Source organism: Quercus lobata, chromosome 11 (assembly GCF_001633185.2).
Source record: "Quercus lobata isolate SW786 chromosome 11, ValleyOak3.0 Primary Assembly, whole genome shotgun sequence".
In the NCBI taxonomy this organism is placed as follows: domain Eukaryota; kingdom Viridiplantae; phylum Streptophyta; class Magnoliopsida; order Fagales; family Fagaceae; genus Quercus; species Quercus lobata.
The window spans coordinates 47,451,859-47,475,527 of NC_044914.1; the positions used below are offsets into that span (position 1 = coordinate 47,451,859).

The 23,669-nt window shown below is 34.4% G+C and overlaps 4 protein-coding genes across 4 annotated transcripts; 2 read left to right on the plus strand and 2 right to left on the minus strand.

Moving 5' to 3' along the window:
• The first annotated feature begins 1,200 nt into the window (after positions 1 to 1,200).
• LOC115967314 (5'-methylthioadenosine/S-adenosylhomocysteine nucleosidase 2-like) lies at positions 1,201 to 5,894 on the plus strand. The gene is made up of 8 exons (XM_031086388.1): positions 1,201 to 1,532; positions 1,672 to 1,735; positions 2,237 to 2,328; positions 2,699 to 2,805; positions 3,188 to 3,262; positions 3,523 to 3,597; positions 4,678 to 4,770; positions 5,363 to 5,894. The coding sequence occupies exons 1-8, from the start codon at positions 1,445 to 1,447 to the stop codon at positions 5,558 to 5,560; spliced, it is 792 nt and encodes a 263-aa protein (XP_030942248.1). The 5' UTR covers positions 1,201 to 1,444; the 3' UTR covers positions 5,561 to 5,894.
• Positions 5,895 to 7,063: 1,169 nt separating this feature from the next.
• LOC115967315 (type III polyketide synthase B) lies at positions 7,064 to 9,218 on the plus strand. Its single transcript, XM_031086390.1, has 2 exons — positions 7,064 to 7,397; positions 7,995 to 9,218. Exons 1-2 carry the CDS (start codon positions 7,214 to 7,216, stop codon positions 8,987 to 8,989), a joined length of 1,179 nt encoding a protein of 392 aa, XP_030942250.1. The 5' UTR covers positions 7,064 to 7,213; the 3' UTR covers positions 8,990 to 9,218.
• Positions 9,219 to 11,576: 2,358 nt separating this feature from the next.
• LOC115967316 (ER lumen protein-retaining receptor erd-2.2-like) lies at positions 11,577 to 17,738 on the minus strand. The gene is made up of 6 exons (XM_031086391.1): positions 17,350 to 17,738; positions 14,605 to 14,804; positions 13,339 to 13,479; positions 13,134 to 13,214; positions 12,182 to 12,306; positions 11,577 to 12,052 (listed from the first exon to the last, which is right to left on the minus strand). Exons 1-6 carry the CDS (start codon positions 17,570 to 17,572, stop codon positions 12,004 to 12,006), a joined length of 819 nt encoding a protein of 272 aa, XP_030942251.1. The 5' UTR covers positions 17,573 to 17,738; the 3' UTR covers positions 11,577 to 12,003.
• A 1,154-nt stretch (positions 17,739 to 18,892) lies between these two features.
• Positions 18,893 to 23,470, minus strand: LOC115969537 (ER lumen protein-retaining receptor erd-2.2-like). The gene is made up of 4 exons (XM_031089208.1): positions 23,079 to 23,470; positions 20,371 to 20,570; positions 19,105 to 19,245; positions 18,893 to 18,979 (listed from the first exon to the last, which is right to left on the minus strand). Exons 1-4 carry the CDS (start codon positions 23,299 to 23,301, stop codon positions 18,893 to 18,895), a joined length of 651 nt encoding a protein of 216 aa, XP_030945068.1. The 5' UTR covers positions 23,302 to 23,470.
• Between the last annotated feature and the right edge of the window lie 199 nt (positions 23,471 to 23,669).

Consider the following 23,669-nt stretch of genomic DNA (forward strand, 5'->3'; position numbering starts at 1 on the left):
GTTAACTAGGTTCCAGGTACTCTATACCTATTTGGTCAAACTCTATGATACATTTTTTTTTTTTAGTAAAATCTCTATGATACATTCAAGCACTTCATTATGTGCCTAATGACAAGACCATACAACAAGCTTGGCTAACATAAATAAATTATATATATATATAAGTCAGCATGAAGAAAAATTATACATATCTTAAAAGAGATTCTTAACAAAATTGCAATCTCTTCTAAAAAAACAAAAAAACAAAAGTGATATCTTGATATTTACATAAATTAACTAGGTTCCAACTTCCAAGTACTCTATACCCATTCGGTCAGAACCCTATGATACATTCAAGCACTTCATTATGTGCCTAGTGACAAGACCTTACTAACATAAATAATAATATATACTGTCCTATGAAGTATGAAACTCACCACCTGAAATACAATAGTAACAAAACTACAAAGTAAATATGCAAACAATGAGGTTGATATCATCAATATATATATATATATATATATAGTAATTGGATTATAATAAAGATTTGTCGGCACTGAATTTGTAATTGTATGAATTATAATGTTATTCAAATAACAACTTATGACCTTAAATTCGATGAAAAAATAATAAAAATTATTTCATTAGCGTTAATCACAAGAAAAAAATATATATTTTATTGTAAGTACTAATAATGTTTCTTACTAGAAATGATTCATTTCATGACTGATATCTATTTAAAATATAACAATGGCTTATAACGCTATAACATGTCATCTTATTTAAAAAATAAATTAAAAAAGGAAAACAAAATGGGTTTGAGATTTTTTTTTTTTTTTTTCTTCTTCTTGTAGCATTGCCCCTTTTCTCAATAGTTAACTAATAGTTATCCAATGGTTTGATTTAAGATTTTACGATTTAGGTTGATCTTTTAACTCTTCCTTTTTTTAAGCTCAAATAGAAATCTTAATCTAACGAACCTAATAGGTTAATATACTACCCTCATCTCACCCCACTCATGACAACTTGAATTTGGGTCCTCAAACCCCACAAGCCTTTAAGGCATGGGGGAAATACCATTCCGCCCAACATGGACGGTGGTGAGGTGGGTTGTTCTAAGCCATTGATCTACTTAAATTTGATCCTAGCCATTGAATCCGGATCCTTTTCAAAGAGGGAATTTATACACGAGTATTGAGTACAAGGTTTTAGTGTTTTTTTTAGCCCCGTATCACTTTCACCGAACAGCTCTGCCTCTGTCTGCCTTATCTTTATTGGCCGCAAATCAAAAGGTTCAAACTTCAATCAACCAAACAACAAACAAACCAACAAAAACAATACATACAAAACAGTGAAAACACGAGTCCCCCCATTTTCTCTCTCTCCCCTATATTGTCCCAGGAAAAATAAAAACTCTAGGAAAAATAGGACCAGCCAGTCATTCACAGACAGACGGGAAACAACTATGGCTTCTCATGGCAACAAATCAGAGGAAGAAGCCGCCATTTCTGAAGCTCCAAACACACCCATTTCCACCATCGTCATCATCATAGGTACCCAATACTATACTCTCTCTCTAATATATATGTGTGTGTGTGTGTGTTGGAGTATATATTTCTGTTTTTTGTTATCTGGGTCTTGATTGTTTTTTGCTTATGTTGTTTTATTCATGGTGATTTCGGGGGGGACCAGCTATGCAGACAGAGGCGCTTCCTTTGGTGAACAGGTTCCAGCTTACTGAGGACCTTGACTCCGTGTGAGTTTCTTGTTCTCTCTGTGTTTTTATTTTTATTTTTTTAAATTTTGATGACAAAGTAACTATTTTGGGTTTAAGATCGCAAAAAAGTTGGAGTCCTTGTTGTTACTGAAATCCACATGTGGGGAAAGGAGGTTTTTTTTTTTTTTTTTTTTTTTTTTTTTTTTTTTTAAAGCATTATTTTTGGCTTGATTTTATTGGGGGAGGTTTGTGTTTATTGGTTAAGAAACTTGCTTTGACAAGTTCTATTCCGTTTGATTGGGGATTTGGGATGTAGTTGGCAAGATTGATAATTGTAGTGAGTTTCACCAATTGTTGGTGATAGTTTCTGAACTTTTTAGCTTTGTATTCGTTTGTGTAAATGGTGTGTGTTATGGAGAATCTGTAGTTATTATTGGGAACTTTGCTGTTGGAGCTTTTTAAGTTTTTGTGTTAAACCTGAGTATGATTTATCTTGATTGTTGGGCTTTAAGTTTGATTTGTAAATGCAAAATGGTGCAGGTTTCCCCAAGGGGTCCCTTGGGTCCGGTATCATGGTGTTTACAAGGACCTCAACATCAATTTGATCTGGCCTGGCAAAGATTCAACTTTGGGTAGATATTAGATTCTTGTGTGTGTGTGTGTGTCTGTTTTAAATTATGTATTCTTGAAATTTTTTCAAATAATTTACCCAAATTAGCTTGCCTAGGAAGTATTCTTGTCCTTAAAAAGCAAGATGGAAGATGAAATCATGGATTCGAGACCCACCAAGTGCTTGTGTAACTTACCAATAAAAAATGTTTGTCTTCCATGTGCACTTTAAAGAGTGAAGTCCCCATGTTTGGAAAATGATGTTTACATGAGTGTGGGGTTTGCGTCCTCCATGGCAACTGTCAGGCATGAACATGTCATGGGAACAAAGCAGCTGTACTTAATTCAGATTTCCTGTTACTGATCCTTACACTGTAAATGCTTTCTTTTCAGGGGTTGATAGTGTAGGCACAATTTCAGCATCTCTTGTAACCTATGCATCCATCCAAGCATTGAAGCCAGACCTAATAATAAATGCAGGCACTGCTGGTGGCTTTAAGGTATTTTTGTGTGCAAAATTATTTGACAGCTTTGTTATTTTCCTGTTTTTAGGTCTGAAATCATCTTGGGGTTATCTACTTTTTATTTACATGTTTGTTGATTAAATTGATTCTTCTGCTACACCAAAATTTCACTGTAGTGTTCATTGTTTAAAGGTTCATGGTTTTGATATTTGCTAGTATTGAAGAGGGGCATCTTCCCTTTTGAAAAGGAAAATGTAAGCCCTCTTTTTGACACTGTGCAAACTGCAAATGATGATACAACAAATAGACTTAGTGCGTGATTACACACACACACACACTTGCACATAAGTTTAAAAATGAAGCATGAAGGATATATTTTTCTCGTTAAAATTTATAAACAAATCTTGGTTGGTTTCAGGCCAAAGGAGCAGTCGTTGGTGATGTGTTCCTTGCAGCTGATTGTGCTTTCCATGATAGAAGAATACCTATACCTGTAAGTTTTCCTTTAGTTTATCATTTTTTGTTCTTCTCATGTTTAGTAAAGGATACAAACGGTGGCTCAAACGTTTACTCAATCCCTATTCTATAGTTCAATTAATTGATACTCTTGTTCTGCTTGTTTTCTTGACATGTAACTGGGTAGTTGGTCATCTTATTTCATACATTTGCTTGACAAGGAATTGAGCTAATTACTTTTGTTTGTTCAAATTTACTTTTGCACCAAAATTTCACTTGCCAATATCTCTTGTGCAGGTTTTTGATATGTATGGAGTTGGTTTACGGCAGGCCCACTCAACTCCCAATCTTGTTAAGGAACTTAACCTAAAGGTGGTTACTTACTAGTAAAATGCTTAGTTTTATTCTTATTGAACATCCCAAACCCTTATTTACTTGCTCGACAGCTAATTGTTTATGGTTCTCATGAATTCCCTGTATATTAAAATTACTCAAAAAGTTATACTATGATCCTGAACAGGGAAATAGAAGTAACTGAAAAAAAAAACATTCATATCCTATGGGATAAACCAAGGGGACCAAGCTATATTATGCACACGTGTGCATGCATAGACACTCACAAAGGGTAGTTTAAATGTTTAAACCAACCTATATTATTAGTGAAAGAATGCAATAGATTGAATAAATTGTGCTCTTCAATCCAGGTAGACTTTTCTAGAAGTTGACTTTGTTGTTTCTAACATGTTAGCACTATTCCCAATATCCAACTTATGCTGTGTAACTTTAATACATACATACATACATACATACATACATACATATATATATATGTAGAAGCACGTCAATGCTTGATGTAGCCTAGAACTGATGCCAAATATACTGTTCTTTGTTAAGGATAGTTTTCTTTTTAAGTACACATAATTTTCTTTTTTCCAGGATCCTATACTTAAGGATACTTATGTGAATGTTTTCTCATGTTTAAGCTTAAGTGAGAGAGAGGGAGGGCATTTTCTAGGTTCTTTGCACATAATGTCATTTTTACATTTTTACTGGTTTTTTGGGTAGCTAGGTTTCTTTGCATTTTGCTTTAATTGCTAATCTCTAACTTGTAAACAATGAATTTCTGCTGCATAGAGTGTTTATAATAGGAGTATTTTTGAAGTGTCCATTATGCCTTTAGAAATGTACTACCCAATTACTTAGACACCTTAACATTTGCAACCAATGAGGTCTGGTTATCTATTTACTTATATGAATGCTCTACAACCAAGCACGTACATCTGTTTGCTTGTGTGTATTCATGCATGCACGTTTGCTTCTGGTGTGCATCTGTGCATGTATGGTGCATGGTAGAGATTCCCATGATAATCTAACGTGATGCTTTCCATATTGTTTTGTCTTGTTAAGACCTAAGATCTTTACAGCCTTGAAATCCCTTTCTGCATGTTTCAGGTTGGGAAATTGTCTACTGGTGACTCTCTAGATATGTCCCCACATGATGAATCATCAATCACTGCAAATGATGCTACAGTTAAAGACATGGAGGTAACCTTTTAATTTTTGCCTATTTCTGAATTATCTTTATGGTAAAAAATAAATTGAGTGAGGCATCCATGCTCACCTATACAAAGTTTGATGTCAATCATCTCCTCCTTAATGGGATTATGTTCTTGGCCTTATTGTATGGTGATATTACTGATGTAATTGTGTAAAAGATATAGCATGTGCTTTACTTTGTTTTATCATGAACTGCTCCCCCTCCTTTCTCTTCGAAAACATGTGATGAGATGCATAATAATTCACTGGCTTGTGATATTCAAGAAAGTAGAATTTCCTTGCTAGAGGTAGGATCAACCATTCTGTGCTCCTTTATGTGACCTGATGATCATAAGATGCTTATGGGCAGCAAGATTGACACAAGACAACAAGCATGGAACGCTTTTTTCTTTCATTTTTATGGTCATTATGACCATCAGTGTATTATATTTTTTTGCTTCTGAGACTAATGCGAGTGTTGATGACCATTTTCTAGGATCTTATTGTAAAATTAAAAATTAGATGTAATTCTTTTTTCCTTTTATTTTTTCCCCAGATAAGTAGCATTAAGGCTTTTTCTGCATTGATTTTTGGTTTTCAGGGAGCTGCTGTTGCCTATGTGGCAGATCTTTTGAAAGTCCCTGCAATATTTGTAAAAGCTGTAACTGATATAGTGGATGGTGAGAAACCAACTGCCGAGGAATTCTTGCAGAATTTGGCAGCTGTGACTGCTGCACTTGATAACACAGTCACTCAAGTAATTGATTTCATCAACGGAAAATGCCTCTCTGAGCTTTGACGCTAGTTATCTTCAGTTCTTGATCTCTCTGAAACTATATTTAGCAGTCTCGTAAACTCAGATCATAAGTCATAACATACCAGATTTGATTGGAAATGTGTGATTTTAAAGGCATATAGCTATAGTTTCATAGATTGAATAGGCAGTATGTTTGAGACAATAAACAACGTCATGGTAATTTAATGAGTTTCATTTGTTTGTACACCTAATCCTTGTTCAAATGGTGTTCTTCCTATTGTACTTTGGAGATTATTCATGAAACAATGAAATACAACTACCACCAACCCATAGTACCAAAGTTTTGGGGTTGGCTGTGGAAATGATTTTGGGAAAATGAAGTTGGTTTTTATATAACAAATGCCAATGGAATAGGAAGTGTCTCATCAGGATGTGGTGTATCTTGAACCACCCAGATCAATTCTGTCAAAGGACACAGTGACAGTGTATGGTCTGGAACAATGAAATCTACTAAAAAGGAATGTCGCTTTTGTATGGTTATGGGCCAATGATGTGAGCATAGAATTTGAATTCTCGGCCTGTAGGGAGGAGCTAGATTTTTGTGTTTTTTCTTCCCCTCATTTTGGACCATACTCAGTTTTGGATAGTAAATCCTTCAGTTTTTCCAACACCTGCAAGTACGACCCTAAAAAATGTTAGGAACTGTTTTTGTATTGAACAGTTTGGGCTTGGCTAATAAAAAAATTTGTTTATGTTGCTTATTTTATTTAGCAAATGAATTTAACTCAAGTTTATATTTGACTTGATTATTAAAAAAGCTAAGTTTAAACATAATAATATATTTGTGTGAATTGTGAACAAATTCACCGTATGATGCTCGATTTGAGTATTCAATATCTATTTTTTATATTTACATATATAAAAATATATTTATATAGACTTTAGATTGTGGATTGTATTATGTAAGTATGTAAATAAGGTTATAACGTATCAAATTACTTTCATAATTTATTGATAATATGATTAGTATGGTGAATCAAAATTTTATAAGTTCATAAATAAAAACCATTCTATCTAATTAACTCAAATAATATAATTCAACTATAATTAATAATTAATCCTTAGCATAAGTTTGTAAAGGGGTTAAAAATTTTAGGTGTAATATTTATTATATTATATGAACTAGTCCTGAACTTCTAATACCCGATTCGGTTTGTCTTTGTTTACCAAGCTACCCCTAAGGCTCACTTGTCACTTGTAGGTATCAAATTGAGTTAATAAGCTGATAATGGTACTGAAATTGTCTATGCTGAGCGTTGATTATTTCAGTGTGACAGACACAGCACAGGGATGTGGCATACATATCTTATGAATTCACCAGAACATTAACGCAGCAAAGTAGAGACCAAAGCCCTATACCAAACCTCTACCAACACCTCTAAACATGAACTACATGAATGCCTTGCTTCTCAACTAATCGATTACTCAAATGTATAAGAATTTGCACACTTTCATGTGTAGTAACGGTTATAATGTTAATAAAAAATTGGCTCAGTGGTATGTTAAAAAATTTGGTACCCTTTAATTACACACTTCAACTGTATCTATATATATGTAGTCCAATTCTTGCTTCTTGCAAGGCAAAAGGGTTTCATACAACCAATTTATCATCCCCTTTGAAAGAGCAAGACAGACATGGGAAGTGAAGGCATTACACAAGAATGTTCCCAAAAGGTGGCCAACCCAGGCAGAGCTACAATTTTGGCTCTTGGCAAGGCCTTCCCTCACCAACTTGTCATGCAAGATTATCTTGTTGATGGGTATTTCAGAGACACCAATTGTGATGATCCAGTCCTCAAGCAGAAGCTTACTCGACTCTGTAACATCAATTACTTCATTCTTTTTATTCTCTACTATGATTTTTGTTGTGTTTTTTTTTTTTTTTGGAGCTCAGATAGAAATAATAATCTAATGAACCTAATATACTACCCCCCTCCCCACCAAGGACCACTCCAACTTGGGTCCTCAAACCCCCACAAGCCTTTAAGGCTTGGGAAAGTACTATTCTGCCCAACGTGGGTGGTGGTATGATTTTTATTAATTATTAAGTGAAGGAAAATCATGCCTAAAATGTATCAAGATAAAGAGGATAAACTCATACAATTTGATGCAACTCATCTAAATTTGTGTTGCAATGCTTAAAACATGTATAAAACCACATATAATGTGATTGTTAAAATATCATCCAATATGTTGGAAATGGCTTATGAGTGTCCACTACATGATCATTGTCATAACTAGAAGATGATAAGATGTTAGAAATAACTTAGTTACTTATGTACAGCTTTTTAAGACTTCAATATTTTAAAGTACTATTTTTATAAACTTTCAACAAACAAGTTTTCGGTAAAAAGCCAATCTAGACACATTCAACTATCCTAACAATCAGATTACATTTTATTTTGACAATTTACAGGCAAGACAACAACAGTTAAAACACGGTACGTAGTCATGTCCGAAGAGATCCTAAAGAAGTACCCAGAGCTTGCCATTGAAGGCTTACCCACTCTAAAGCAAAGGCTAGATATCTGTAATGATGCTGTGACACAGATGGCTGTTGAAGCTTCACAAGCTTGCATCAAGAATTGGGGCAGGCCTATTTCAGATATAACCCACTTAGTCTATGTCTCATCAAGTGAAGCTAGGTTACCTGGTGGTGACCTTTACCTAGCAAGAGGACTAGGACTTAATCCTGAGATTCAAAGGGTCATGCTCTACTTCGTGGGATGCTCTGGAGGTGTTGCTGGACTCCGAGTTGCAAAAGACATTGCTGAGAACAATCCGGGGAGCCGGGTTCTGCTTGCAACTTCTGAAACTACCATTATTGGCTTCAAACCACCTAGTGCAAAGAGACCATATGATTTGGTTGGAGTTGCACTCTTTGGTGATGGTGCTGGAGCTATGATAATTGGCTCAGACCCAGTCTTAGGCAATGAAAAGCCTCTTTTTGAGCTTCACACAGCAATCCAGGAATTCTTGCCAGAAACTGAGAAGGCTATTGATGGAAGGCTAACAGAAGAAGGGATTAGCTTCAAGCTAGCAAGGGAGCTTCCTCAGATAATTGAAGATAACATAGAAGGATTCTGTGAGAAGTTAATCAAAGTTGTTGGATTTCCTGACAAGGAATACAATAAGATGTTTTGGGCAGTGCATCCGGGTGGACCTGCAATCTTGAATAGGATGGAAAAGCGACTTGAGCTGTCACCAGAGAAGCTAAATGCAAGTAGACGAGCTCTAATGGATTATGGCAATGCTAGCAGTAATACCATTGTGTATGTACTGGAGTACATGCTAGAAGAGAGCCTTAAGATTAAGAGGGAAAACCAGGGAGACAATGAATGGGGCCTCATACTGGCTTTTGGACCTGGGATCACCTTTGAGGGAATTCTAGCAAGGAACCTCACTGTCTGACAATAATATTGCCAAGTCTCACATATCACTGAAACTTTTATTTCTACGGTCATTGTAATGCAACATCCTATAGGGATTACCTTTTGCATATGTTAATGTCATTTGTAACTTAATCTGCAACTAGAAACTCCTCTTGGAATCACTCTCTTAGAAGACATTGAAATAAGCCTGCTAAAGATTTAGTTTAAACAATAAATGATATCAAACCTCCAATGGGCTCTAACTAAAATGACACTTTGTTCAAACCTCCAATGGGCTCTAACTATCACGTTTATAAGAGAGTGAGTATCAAAGAACAAATGAGGTTGATTATGACAAGAGACAAGAGTAGACGAAAAATACCATGTCATTTGGTGGAGAAAAAAGCGACATAACAAAGATCATTAAGCTCATTGGAAATATGATGTTTAAAGGTGAGAAAGCAATGAAAACAAACAAGGGTGTCTCGTAAAACAATAGAGAAAAACAGGAAGAGCATTACTTTAAGGAGAAAGAACCATGCGATAGAGGTATATGAATGATAGCAACTGATGCATGATGACAGTATATATATAGCGTTAATTTGAGAGGAAATGATGGAGAAATTGGTGTGATTGTGGCAACTTGTAACTTGTTCTCTCTGTTATGTCAACTTGCAACTTGTGCTTACAAAGTTACAAGTCTTTTGCTGAATTGCTGTGTGTAACTTGTGTAACATATCACTGAAACTTCCATTTCTAGTCATTGTAATGCAAAATCTATAGGGGTTACCTTTGGTGTCTGTTAATGTTGTTAATCTGAAACTCCTCTTGGAATCATTCTCTTAACAGAAATAGAATCAGTCCTGCAGCTCCTGCTAAAGAAGTTTAGTTTCAACAAGAAGTTTTATATCTAATTACCGATGGACTCGGCTCAGATGACACATACTCTTCCATAATTAATAGATCATTAACCTTATTAAAATATGTTTTTGTTTAAGAGAAGTGCTATGTTTTCAACATTTTCACAACACTTTCACAACAAATCATAAATGGTAAATTGTTATTGCTTTATTGGTTCTAATTTGAATCAACAACTTATACTACTTTTTTACTCGCCCATAACAACTAATAACAACCAATTGCTTATGAGTTATTATTTGTTGTGAAAATGTTGTTGACATAGCATTTCTCGTTATTTAAAGGTGAGAAAGCAATGAAAACAAACAATAGAGAAAAACAGGAAATACGACATTCTAGGGAAACCAAGGGAGAAAGGGGCTGTTTATGAATGATAGTAAACGATGCATGATGATAGGATATATAACGTAAATTTGGGAGAAAATTATGGAGAATTGCTTAGGATATATAACGTAAATTTGGGAGGAATTTATGGAGAAATTGATGTGCTGCTGGAGAATTTCTCTTCCTTTCGATGTTAGGTCGAACAATGTTGAATTGTTGACGTTTGTCTGACTGTGATGGCAGAAAGGACAATGTATATAGATGGAATGAGCACCAAGATCTCAAGAAAGCCAAAAAAAAAAAAAAAAGTAAAATACTCAACGTTTACGATGAGAGCTAACCACCAAAATAATAATAATAATAATAAATGGTGCAGTTTGTATTTGTTAGCAAAAACAACACAAATATGAAGTCCTGTTCTAGGGAAAATGGCAGGAATTGAGGTGTCATTCATTGCATGAGACAGAATTTTTTTTTAAAAGAGTAAAACATATGTTTGTGTGGAGAAAACAACAAATGAAATAATGTTATTAATTATATCTTGAAAATGAATTCGTTTAGTCAAAAAAAAAGACATCAATTAAAGAGGTAATAAATAGTATGAGCTTTAGATATGATAGAATGGGGAAAAAACATGCATGTAATCAACCAAATTATTCTATTGGGGACCCATAGCCGATCCCAAATTTTGAGACTAAGGCTTATTGTAGTTGTATAATAAAAATAACCTTCAACGTCAAAAACTGAAAAATCCAATCCAAATTATCGTAATCGATTAGTTAACATGTTGGTTAACCGTATTCTGAAACACGGAAAAAAAATCATTGGCTTATCAAATTATCTATTGAGCTATGAAAAAGATTCAACAAAAGACAGAAACAAATCCACTATCTGTTTTACGTCAATTTATGGCAATATCATTTTGATGTATGGTCTCACACGGCAAGTATCCGTGTAAACCAATTATCCAAGCATTCCCTCGACTTTTTGAGTTACTTTTCAAGTGTTCAACAAAATCCTGCGGTAGTGCGGAATCAAATGCTAGAAAATTCATTTCTACTAAATAATGCTTCCAATAAACTTGATACAATAGTTCCAATTATTCCTCTGATTGGATCGATCAAATTTACATTTTCATCATACAGGGAGGAAAAAATAAAGAAGACAACCTTGGATACTATTTACCCCTCACCTTTTTAAAAAGAAATAAAAGAAAAAGAACTCCACAGAACGTTGATTTATTGATAGCTACGGTATTTGTCATAGCCCAGAGACTGGTGAATCAACCCTATAAACTTTTATAAAGCAGAAAATAAGTTTCACTCCTCTCCTTCGTCAATTTCAGGCTTTATAGGTTTTTGCAGCAGCAGTATAAAGTGACAAAATTCAAGGTAAAACCATCGTGCCGTGGCATTGGAATCATTAAATTGATCAATAAGGCCAGAAAATGCATGGTGTTCCATACCATTTAGACAAGTACACTACACTTTGGTTGAGCATCAGTAACTAACCATTTAGACAGCTTGACCACATAATTGGAAGTGGGAATAACTGACACTGTGACCAGCTCAAACATATTACAATTGACACAAAATAAATCAACTATGAAAATCATGTTTAATATATAAATATCAAAGCTTTCTGCGTCCGCCATCTTTACAACAACCCACTTGACCAATAGTCATAACACGGAGAACCAGATCTGTGTGGAGTGCAAAAAGGACACTTAAACAAGGTAAAATCCACATTGCCTGGTTAAGTTAATTCTTAGATGGCTCTGCGCCCGCTGAACATGGACCAAGAGGATCTCTGTTACACCACTCCAGATGGAAGACGGAGGACGAGCTGACCACCAAAAACACTGCAAAACGAAGAATAAAATTTACGACATTAGCAATAGTTTTTTTTTTTTTTTTTTTTTTTTTTAATGGAATACAATACAAGTGAACATTTGGTGGAGAAAAAAATACAGAAAAGTTTGCGAACAAACCTTTTGACATAATAGTAACAGAAGTCTGCCAAGATGAAAGTCTGGACAATTTCTGAGATAAGAACCATAGAAGGCCATAATCCATAACCCAGGGCAACCAGCAAGTGTCCGCGAGTATCTAAAACCTGTTGAAAGCCATCGATAGCAACAAGCCAAGCAGATTATGAATCCATTTAGTGCCAAAGTAGGACATTTTTGAAACTTAAAACATCAACAAGTTAATGCTATTTAACAGATAAACAGATAAATGTTCACTTTGTGTCTACGAATTTATTAGTGGCACGTGAACCAAATAACCCTGTAGGTGCTATAGCTTGGTGCTCTAATAAAGCAGTTGCTCGAAGAACTGGGCTCTTAAATACTTAAATTTATTGGTCTCCTATGTAATAGTATTCAAAACATTTATGTGTGAGAGAGAGAAAGTAGTATGGGAAAGATAAAATTGGGGACCTCATTGAAAATCACCAAAAATACTTCTACCAAATTCTCGATCGCAGGGCAATAATTCTGTTATGAGTAGTATACATGGGGGGCAAATTAGTCCAAGTGTATTAGAAATATTATATAAGCCAATGAGCTAGCTCAACTAGCACCTCCTCCCCTTATAAGTGCTTGGTGCAAGGAGAGGCCATGTCTTCCAAGCCCATCAGGTGAGTGTGTAACTTAACAATCAAGTGTGTGTGTGTGTGTGTGCGCCTCCCTAAACACTTCCTAATGCTTAAGAAATACAATAAAAACAGTTACATATTATTATCTAAAATGGTGTTCTTCATTTTTTTGCTCTTCTATTATCAATATTCCCCTCCCAAAAAGACAGATAACTATACGGATCCCAAAATCACATCAAACCAAACGTAGAAGCAGCGTATGCTGCAAACTCCATTTCCAAAATGACACAAACAAATAATAAACCCAACTCAAAACATATAAATTCAAATTTGCAAGATCAAACCTGGAGAACCCAATGAGCACAGCTCAGGAACCTTGCCACACCCAAAGCAAATACATAATGAGCAGTGAATGGTTCAACAATCTGAAAGTCGAGGAATAGAAAAATTATATAGGAAAGCTGTATATCTATTCATATTAAAACAAAGCAAAAAAATAGGCTCATAAAAATCCTTGGAACGCAAAAAAAAAAAAAAAAAGGAAGGTACCTTGGTATTCTGCATTACCCGCAACTGGGGTAGTACTGAAACGGCTTCCAGATATACACAGAATGCCCAGAAGATCCTGTTCAAGAAATGGTGAGAAGTTGACGGATGAATAAACAAAGCTAACACGGCACAGGGAATCACCTGCATCCAAGTTAAAAAACAGGGATTACTTTCAGAATGAAGGGGGGAACAAATATGTTGTTCCACAAAATACATCAAACTACGCATGAAAGAAGGAAAAATTGCAATTAAGAATTAAACCAACTTGCTTGCCTAAAGATCTAAGGAAGCAATAACTTTTGTTTATATAGGTTCAACTGAAAAGACAATACTGTATTGAAATAAAACGGGAATGAACAAAGTCAAAAGGAGCTTTTAGAGTTGTGTTAACCACATAGCACTAAATAGAGCAAAACTGTGTACAGACTGTTACAACCATGTTTCAGTTTACAATTCTGTAAATTAACAAAAACACAACCAACAAACAGGTGTAACCTACACAAAGAATTTAATTGCAGCATGTAAAAGAACCAACACAATTAGTTCCACTTCAAGCAATGATCTCACGAAACTAGAAAATTCGTACAAGAAAAGGGCTTTGGGCTTTGGAAGCCCTTTCCTCAAATTTTGGTTGGCAGCGGGCAGCATCAATTAGCATAGAACCTTGATCAAGCATAACATGGAAAATTAAATGAAAAGGCCACCTCTCACTGAATTTTTTCTTCATATCTATAATATTGAAGCCTCTGAGGGTTAAAATGGCAACCCAGAATTGAAAAGAAGCACACAGAATTTTTTACAACTCAAAATGCTCTAAAGAAATCCAGACAGTATGTTTTCCACTTCTGCCAACAAGACCTTTTCCCAATGCCTCCAATACAAGCACAAACCAGGAGTATATTTAAATCGACATTGGAGGATTTATTATAAAGTTATTTATATAACCATAAAGAGAATATTTAAAAATCTCAAGGATACCAGAATGAATTCCAGAAAGTACCATCAGTATGTGAGGGTATCAAGTAATTTGCCTCTAATTACAAAACCATTCAACAATCACGAGCAAATAAAAATGACTGACATTCACAAGAAAGTTATCAAAACTTCATTGTCATCTTCTTCGTTAATATGTAGACCATGACTATGACAAAGTTTAAACCAATTTCAGGAAATATTAAACAGCGAAGTTCCCAGGAGTCAATTCAAACTGTAAATCACCAATATAACTTTTCAAAAGAAAGATGAAATAAATTATCGAAAACTCACCACATAATATATCGCAAAGTTGTCCTTGTCCTCCATGTAACTAGACTTTAGGTTAAAACGGATCATATAAATAACCCACAAGGTTGTCAAAAATGTAGCTAAATCAAGTAGGGTGTGTATATCATATTCCATAACAAAACTGCAGTAGAGCCTAACAGCTAAAAAAATAGCTGTTAATTCCTGGGATTTGAGCGATAGTCCTGCAAATCATTGAAAGCAATTAAGGTACTGAGTGCAGACAGCAAAATAAGAGATGTGTGGCATCAGGTAAACCTCTGCACAGGTAAACCTCTGCACTGAATATATATATATATATATATATATCATTTTGGTATAGAATTACAGTCTTTTAAAAGTCATATATCTCACGGAGATGGTGGGGGGATCTCTCTTAAGTAAATTTAAAAAAAAAATCATAGAACTCTGGTGAAAATAAAAATTTTGCATGAGACTCCAATCTACCAAACCATACAAACCCCAATTCATCAAAGCAGAGTAAAGGTACCTTATGATCACAAGAAATCTAGTACTCCTGTCTCATGTTCAACAATGGTTCTTTCACCAACTAAAACAAAATAAATGAAAGAAACAAACACACACACACACAAAAAAAAAAAAAAAAAAAAAAAAAAAAAAAAAAAAAAAAAAAAAAAAAAAACAAAAAAACAAAAAAACAAAAAAACAAAAAAAACAAAAAAACAAAAAACAAAAAACAAAAAACAAAAAAACAAAACAAAAAAGACAAAGATTAACCAAATAATCAGTATGAGTCAAATTCAATCCTTCAATCTATTCTTAACTCAAATTAGACCGACAAATTCAAAACTTAGAACAATTCAAGCTCTTTAAATGAATGATTGAAATGACCTATTTGAACAGTACATGGATACACAGCTACCTTCAAATCTACCTTCTCAGGTAAGTTAATACCCTATGGCTTTATACAGGTGTATGTGTGCACGCGCAAGCGCATCCATGTGTGTGAATACATATTTTATTCTAGTGGATCAGTGAATCAAGACAATAATGAAACTTTGCTATGTTATGCCTGCCAACTTCAGTAGAAGTTGCAATTCTATTGCCCATCCACCAGATGGGTAATGGATAAGCCATTGATGCAAACAGAAAAGATTTCAAGGAAAAGCAAAACTAAATACCCAAAGATGTAACAATTGTGGTCTAGTTTCAATGTGGGACCTTCTTGACACCTTTCATAGGCTACTTTACTTATTGAGTCTTAGTATTAAGTTTATTCAAGTTAGAAAATGGCCAGTTCACTTTTACTAAAATAAGGGTAATTTAGTAAATTCCAAATTTTCTGGAATGGCAGCTCATTGGCTGTAACAAAGGCCCATAATTTTTTTTTATATATAAGTAATAAATTTTAATTGAAAAAATCAACAAGTACACAGCTAGTATACTAGCTGAGAATCACACAAGAGTTCTAAAATTACAGTGATCAATAAATTTGAAAAAATAAAAAAGAACTTCTCTGAAGTGCCATCCACTCAAGCAAAGCCTTCAAAAAATGTGCTTTTAAAACTAAAGTTGTCTGCTCACATCCTTCAAAGCTCCTCCAATTTATTTTGTAACTTGAGTCCTTTTCAAGTTTTCCCATATGATTTAGAAGTTCTGAAGTACTTTTTCTTTATATTTGTAGTCCTAGTGTTTCTAGAAATAGGTTATTTACCAGTTCTTCTAGGAAAGGATTTAGAAATAGCCTATAATAAAAGCTTTATTGTGGTCAACAACATTGATAGGGTGTTTAATTTTAATAAAACTCCAACAGCTTATTTTAATTTTTGAAAGTGTAATTGCCTAGTGTGTTTTTTATTTGTTTCTCGCTATTCATTGTTTAATACCAAACACACTCAAGATCCAAACTTTTCATTACTTAACAATAACTAACCCTGAACATCTAACCCTATTCAAGAACCTTAATTTAGTGCTGAATTCCTAAAGATCCTACTTCAAAAATTGGTATCCAAGCCCATTAAGGACTATGCCATGCCTCACCCATTGCAGCATATTGCATAATCAACTCTCTTGGCAAATGTTCACATTTCATCTAGATCAAATTCTTTTCTGCTTTGCAACTCTAATTGGCTTTGGAACACTAGCTAAACCTTTACTCAAGCTCAACTTGAACATCAAGATATAAGCTTTGACTTTGACCATAGCTTGGGGGATACTCCATTGATCTCAAGGGTAGGTCATTAAGCTCAACTTCCATGACAATATGAATTGAAATAAATAAATAAACTCAACTTATACTCATCACAGCCATCAATTTAATTTAACAAATAAATTAGGAAATTGAAAGAAAAAAAAAAATGCCCCCCTCCTTTTGTTTTCCTCTAAAATTCTTTGATAAACACAGAAACAAACAATTAAAACCAAATGCCAATAACAAAAATGAACAAAGAAACAACACAATCTTTACATATGAAACTCTTATCAAAAACAGTAGAAACCCAATTCGCAAAACAGCATTTCGAACATCAAAAAAATCAAAATCTAATCAATCAGGCTCCTAAAAAAAATTCCCTATAAATCAAACCCAAAAATAAATGACAAAACACAAACTTGTAACATCAAACAGACATTTCCCACAAAACCCAAGTAAAATAAATTCACAAAAACATAAACTTTCTCCAAAATCCCCCACAATTTCTCATCAACCAAACAAACCCAGAAAAAAAAATGACCCAACAAAACAAATTTAGAAACTTTTTATGTGTATACCAGCGCAAGTCTTCTCCTTCATGAGCTTGTAGATGAGCACGGAGATTCCTATGGAGTGTACAGCCTCGGCAGCTACGAAAAGGTTGTCGTGGTCGTGTACGATGAATCGGAGAAGAACCAGCGCCGCCATGCCCGAGACCACAGCCAAAAAGGCCTTCACTTTCGGGGGTTGTCGACGCACCCATGTCGAAACTGCATGGATCGGCGTTTTCTGTGCCCTCATCGCTTTTATCAGGAAGTTTTTTTTGTGTGTTGGGTTTTTGTTTTCCGGGAAAGGGTGGGCGAGAAAGTGAGGGAAAATAAAAGGAATTGGAAAATATAACAAGAATTGATGAAAGTGGGTGGAAACTTGAGAAATTGAAAAAACAGAGTTATTGGTTCTTTTGTGAGTATTAAGGATTTTTTATAATTAAAAAAGTGTTGGGTTAGGATTGTGGTTGGAGGTATGACGTGTTTTTTAGGATTTTTCTTTCCTTTTTCTTTTCTTTTGTGTAATACTACTTTCGCGACTATTTTACAGTATATTTTACAAATTGTTGTTGACTCAAAATTGAACATTTGGTGGAGAAAAAAATACAGAAAAGTTTGCGAACAAACCTTTTGACATAATAGTAACAGAAGTCTGCCAAGATGAAAGTCTGGACAATTTCTGAGATAAGAACCATAGAAGGCCATAATCCATAACCCAGGGCAACCAGCAAGTGTCCGCGAGTATCTAAAACCTGTTGAAAGCCATCGATAGCAACAAGCCAAGCAGATTATGAATCCATTTAGTGCCAAAGTAGGACATTTTTGAAACTTAAAACATCAACAAGTTAATGCTATTTAACAGATAAACAGATAAATGTTCACTTTGTGTCTACGAATTTATTAGTGGCACGTGAACCAAATAACCCTGTAGGTGCTATAGCTTGGTGCTCTAATAAAGCAGTTGCTCGAAGAACTGGGCTCTTAAATACTTAAATTTATTGGTCTCCTATGTAATAGTATTCAAAACATTTATGTGTGAGAGAGAGAAAGTAGTATGGGAAAGATAAAATTGGGGACCTCATTGAAAATCACCAAAAATACTTCTACCAAATTCTCGATCGCAGGGCAATAATTCTGTTATGAGTAGTATACATGGGGGGCAAATTAGTCCAAGTGTATTAGAAATATTATATAAGCCAATGAGCTAGCTCAACTAGCACCTCCTCCCCTTATAAGTGCTTGGTGCAAGGAGAGGCCATGTCTTCCAAGCCCATCAGGTGAGTGTGTAACTTAACAATCAAGTGTGTGTGTGTGTGTGTGCGCCTCCCTAAACACTTCCTAATGCTTAAGAAATACAATAAAAACAGTTACATATTATTATCTAAAATGGTGTTCTTCATTTTTTTGCTCTTCTATTATCAATATTCCCCTCCCAAAAAGACAGATAACTATACGGATCCCAAAATCACATCAAACCAAACGTAGAAGCAGCGTATGCTGCAAACTCCATTTCCAAAATGACACAAACAAATAATAAACCCAACTCAAAACATATAAATTCAAATTTGCAAGATCAAACCTGGAGAACCCAATGAGCACAGCTCAGGAACCTTGCCACACCCAAAGCAAATACATAATGAGCAGTGAATGGTTCAACAATCTGAAAGTCGAGGAATAGAAAAATTATATAGGAAAGCTGTATATCTATTCATATTAAAACAAAGCAAAAAAATAGGCTCATAAAAATCCTTGGAACGCAAAAAAAAAAAAAAAAAAGGAAGGTACCTTGGTATTCTGCATTACCCGCAACTGGGGTAGTACTGAAACGGCTTCCAGATATACACAGAATGCCCAGAAGATCCTGTTCAAGAAATGGTGAGAAGTTGACGGATGAATAAACAAAGCTAACACGGCACAGGGAATCACCTGCATCCAAGTTAAAAAACAGGGATTACTTTCAGAATGAAGGGGGGAACAAATATGTTGTTCCACAAAATACATCAAACTACGCATGAAAGAAGGAAAAATTGCAATTAAGAATTAAACCAACTTGCTTGCCTAAAGATCTAAGGAAGCAATAACTTTTGTTTATATAGGTTCAACTGAAAAGACAATACTGTATTGAAATAAAACGGGAATGAACAAAGTCAAAAGGAGCTTTTAGAGTTGTGTTAACCACATAGCACTAAATAGAGCAAAACTGTGTACAGACTGTTACAACCATGTTTCAGTTTACAATTCTGTAAATTAACAAAAACACAACCAACAAACAGGTGTAACCTACACAAAGAATTTAATTGCAGCATGTAAAAGAACCAACACAATTAGTTCCACTTCAAGCAATGATCTCACGAAACTAGAAAATTCGTACAAGAAAAGGGCTTTGGGCTTTGGAAGCCCTTTCCTCAAATTTTGGTTGGCAGCGGGCAGCATCAATTAGCATAGAACCTTGATCAAGCATAACATGGAAAATTAAATGAAAAGGCCACCTCTCACTGAATTTTTTCTTCATATCTATAATATTGAAGCCTCTGAGGGTTAAAATGGCAACCCAGAATTGAAAAGAAGCACACAGAATTTTTTACAACTCAAAATGCTCTAAAGAAATCCAGACAGTATGTTTTCCACTTCTGCCAACAAGACCTTTTTCCAATGCCTCCAATACAAGCACAAACCAGGAGTATATTTAAATCGACATTGGAGGATTTATTATAAAGTTATTTATATAACCATAAAGAGAATATTTAAAAATCTCAAGGATACCAGAATGAATTCCAGAAAGTACCATCAGTATGTGAGGGTATCAAGTAATTTGCCTCTAATTACAAAACCATTCAACAATCACGAGCAAATAAAAATGACTGACATTCACAAGAAAGTTATCAAAACTTCATTGTCATCTTCTTCGTTAATATGTAGACCATGACTATGACAAAGTTTAAACCAATTTCAGGAAATATTAAACAGCGAAGTTCCCAGGAGTCAATTCAAACTGTAAATCACCAATATAACTTTTCAAAAGAAAGATGAAATAAATTATCGAAAACTCACCACATAATATATCGCAAAGTTGTCCTTGTCCTCCATGTAACTAGACTTTAGGTTAAAACGGATCATATAAATAACCCACAAGGTTGTCAAAAATGTAGCTAAATCAAGTAGGGTGTGTATATCATATTCCATAACAAAACTGCAGTAGAGCCTAACAGCTAAAAAAATAGCTGTTAATTCCTGGGATTTGAGCGATAGTCCTGCAAATCATTGAAAGCAATTAAGGTACTGAGTGCAGACAGCAAAATAAGAGATGTGTGGCATCAGGTAAACCTCTGCACAGGTAAACCTCTGCACTGAATATATATATATATATATATATATCATTTTGGTATAGAATTACAGTCTTTTAAAAGTCATATATCTCACGGAGATGGTGGGGGGATCTCTCTTAAGTAAATTTAAAAAAAAAATCATAGAACTCTGGTGAAAATAAAAATTTTGCATGAGACTCCAATCTACCAAACCATACAAACCCCAATTCATCAAAGCAGAGTAAAGGTACCTTATGATCACAAGAAATCTAGTACTCCTGTCTCATGTTCAACAATGGTTCTTTCACCAACTAAAACAAAATAAATGAAAGAAACAAACACACACACACACAAAAAAAAAAAAAAACAAAAAAACAAAAAAACAAAAAAACAAAAAAAACAAAAAAACAAAAAACAAAAAACAAAAAACAAAAAAACAAAACAAAAAAGACAAAGATTAACCAAATAATCAGTATGAGTCAAATTCAATCCTTCAATCTATTCTTAACTCAAATTAGACCGACAAATTCAAAACTTAGAACAATTCAAGCTCTTTAAATGAATGATTGAAATGACCTATTTGAACAGTACATGGATACACAGCTACCTTCAAATCTACCTTCTCAGGTAAGTTAATACCCTATGGCTTTATACAGGTGTATGTGTGCACGCGCAAGCGCATCCATGTGTGTGAATACATATTTTATTCTAGTGGATCAGTGAATCAAGACAATAATGAAACTTTGCTATGTTATGCCTGCCAACTTCAGTAGAAGTTGCAATTCTATTGCCCATCCACCAGATGGGTAATGGATAAGCCATTGATGCAAACAGAAAAGATTTCAAGGAAAAGCAAAACTAAATACCCAAAGATGTAACAATTGTGGTCTAGTTTCAATGTGGGACCTTCTTGACACCTTTCATAGGCTACTTTACTTATTGAGTCTTAGTATTAAGTTTATTCAAGTTAGAAAATGGCCAGTTCACTTTTACTAAAATAAGGGTAATTTAGTAAATTCCAAATTTTCTGGAATGGCAGCTCATTGGCTGTAACAAAGGCCCATAATTTTTTTTTATATATAAGTAATAAATTTTAATTGAAAAAATCAACAAGTACACAGCTAGTATACTAGCTGAGAATCACACAAGAGTTCTAAAATTACAGTGATCAATAAATTTGAAAAAATAAAAAAGAACTTCTCTGAAGTGCCATCCACTCAAGCAAAGCCTTCAAAAAATGTGCTTTTAAAACTAAAGTTGTCTGCTCACATCCTTCAAAGCTCCTCCAATTTATTTTGTAACTTGAGTCCTTTTCAAGTTTTCCCATATGATTTAGAAGTTCTGAAGTACTTTTTCTTTATATTTGTAGTCCTAGTGTTTCTAGAAATAGGTTATTTACCAGTTCTTCTAGGAAAGGATTTAGAAATAGCCTATAATAAAAGCTTTATTGTGGTCAACAACATTGATAGGGTGTTTAATTTTAATAAAACTCCAACAGCTTATTTTAATTTTTGAAAGTGTAATTGCCTAGTGTGTTTTTTATTTGTTTCTCGCTATTCATTGTTTAATACCAAACACACTCAAGATCCAAACTTTTCATTACTTAACAATAACTAACCCTGAACATCTAACCCTATTCAAGAACCTTAATTTAGTGCTGAATTCCTAAAGATCCTACTTCAAAAATTGGTATCCAAGCCCATTAAGGACTATGCCATGCCTCACCCATTGCAGCATATTGCATAATCAACTCTCTTGGCAAATGTTCACATTTCATCTAGATCAAATTCTTTTCTGCTTTGCAACTCTAATTGGCTTTGGAACACTAGCTAAACCTTTACTCAAGCTCAACTTGAACATCAAGATATAAGCTTTGACTTTGACCATAGCTTGGGGGATACTCCATTGATCTCAAGGGTAGGTCATTAAGCTCAACTTCCATGACAATATGAATTGAAATAAATAAATAAACTCAACTTATACTCATCACAGCCATCAATTTAATTTAACAAATAAATTAGGAAATTGAAAGAAAAAAAAAAATGCCCCCCTCCTTTTGTTTTCCTCTAAAATTCTTTGATAAACACAGAAACAAACAATTAAAACCAAATGCCAATAACAAAAATGAACAAAGAAACAACACAATCTTTACATATGAAACTCTTATCAAAAACAGTAGAAACCCAATTCGCAAAACAGCATTTCGAACATCAAAAAAATCAAAATCTAATCAATCAGGCTCCTAAAAAAAATTCCCTATAAATCAAACCCAAAAATAAATGACAAAACACAAACTTGTAACATCAAACAGACATTTCCCACAAAACCCAAGTAAAATAAATTCACAAAAACATAAACTTTCTCCAAAATCCCCCACAATTTCTCATCAACCAAACAAACCCAGAAAAAAAAATGACCCAACAAAACAAATTTAGAAACTTTTTATGTGTATACCAGCGCAAGTCTTCTCCTTCATGAGCTTGTAGATGAGCACGGAGATTCCTATGGAGTGTACAGCCTCGGCAGCTACGAAAAGGTTGTCGTGGTCGTGTACGATGAATCGGAGAAGAACCAGCGCCGCCATGCCCGAGACCACAGCCAAAAAGGCCTTCACTTTCGGGGGTTGTCGACGCACCCATGTCGAAACTGCATGGATCGGCGTTTTCTGTGCCCTCATCGCTTTTATCAGGAAGTTTTTTTTGTGTGTTGGGTTTTTGTTTTCCGGGAAAGGGTGGGCGAGAAAGTGAGGGAAAATAAAAGGAATTGGAAAATATAACAAGAATTGATGAAAGTGGGTGGAAACTTGAGAAATTGAAAAAACAGAGTTATTGGTTCTTTTGTGAGTATTAAGGATTTTTTATAATTAAAAAAGTGTTGGGTTAGGATTGTGGTTGGAGGTATGACGTGTTTTTTAGGATTTTTCTTTCCTTTTTCTTTTCTTTTGTGTAATACTACTTTCGCGACTATTTTACAGTATTTTTTACAAATTGTTGTTGACTCAAAATCTTATCAAGTTTTATTCAACTTGTCATTAATATCAGTTTT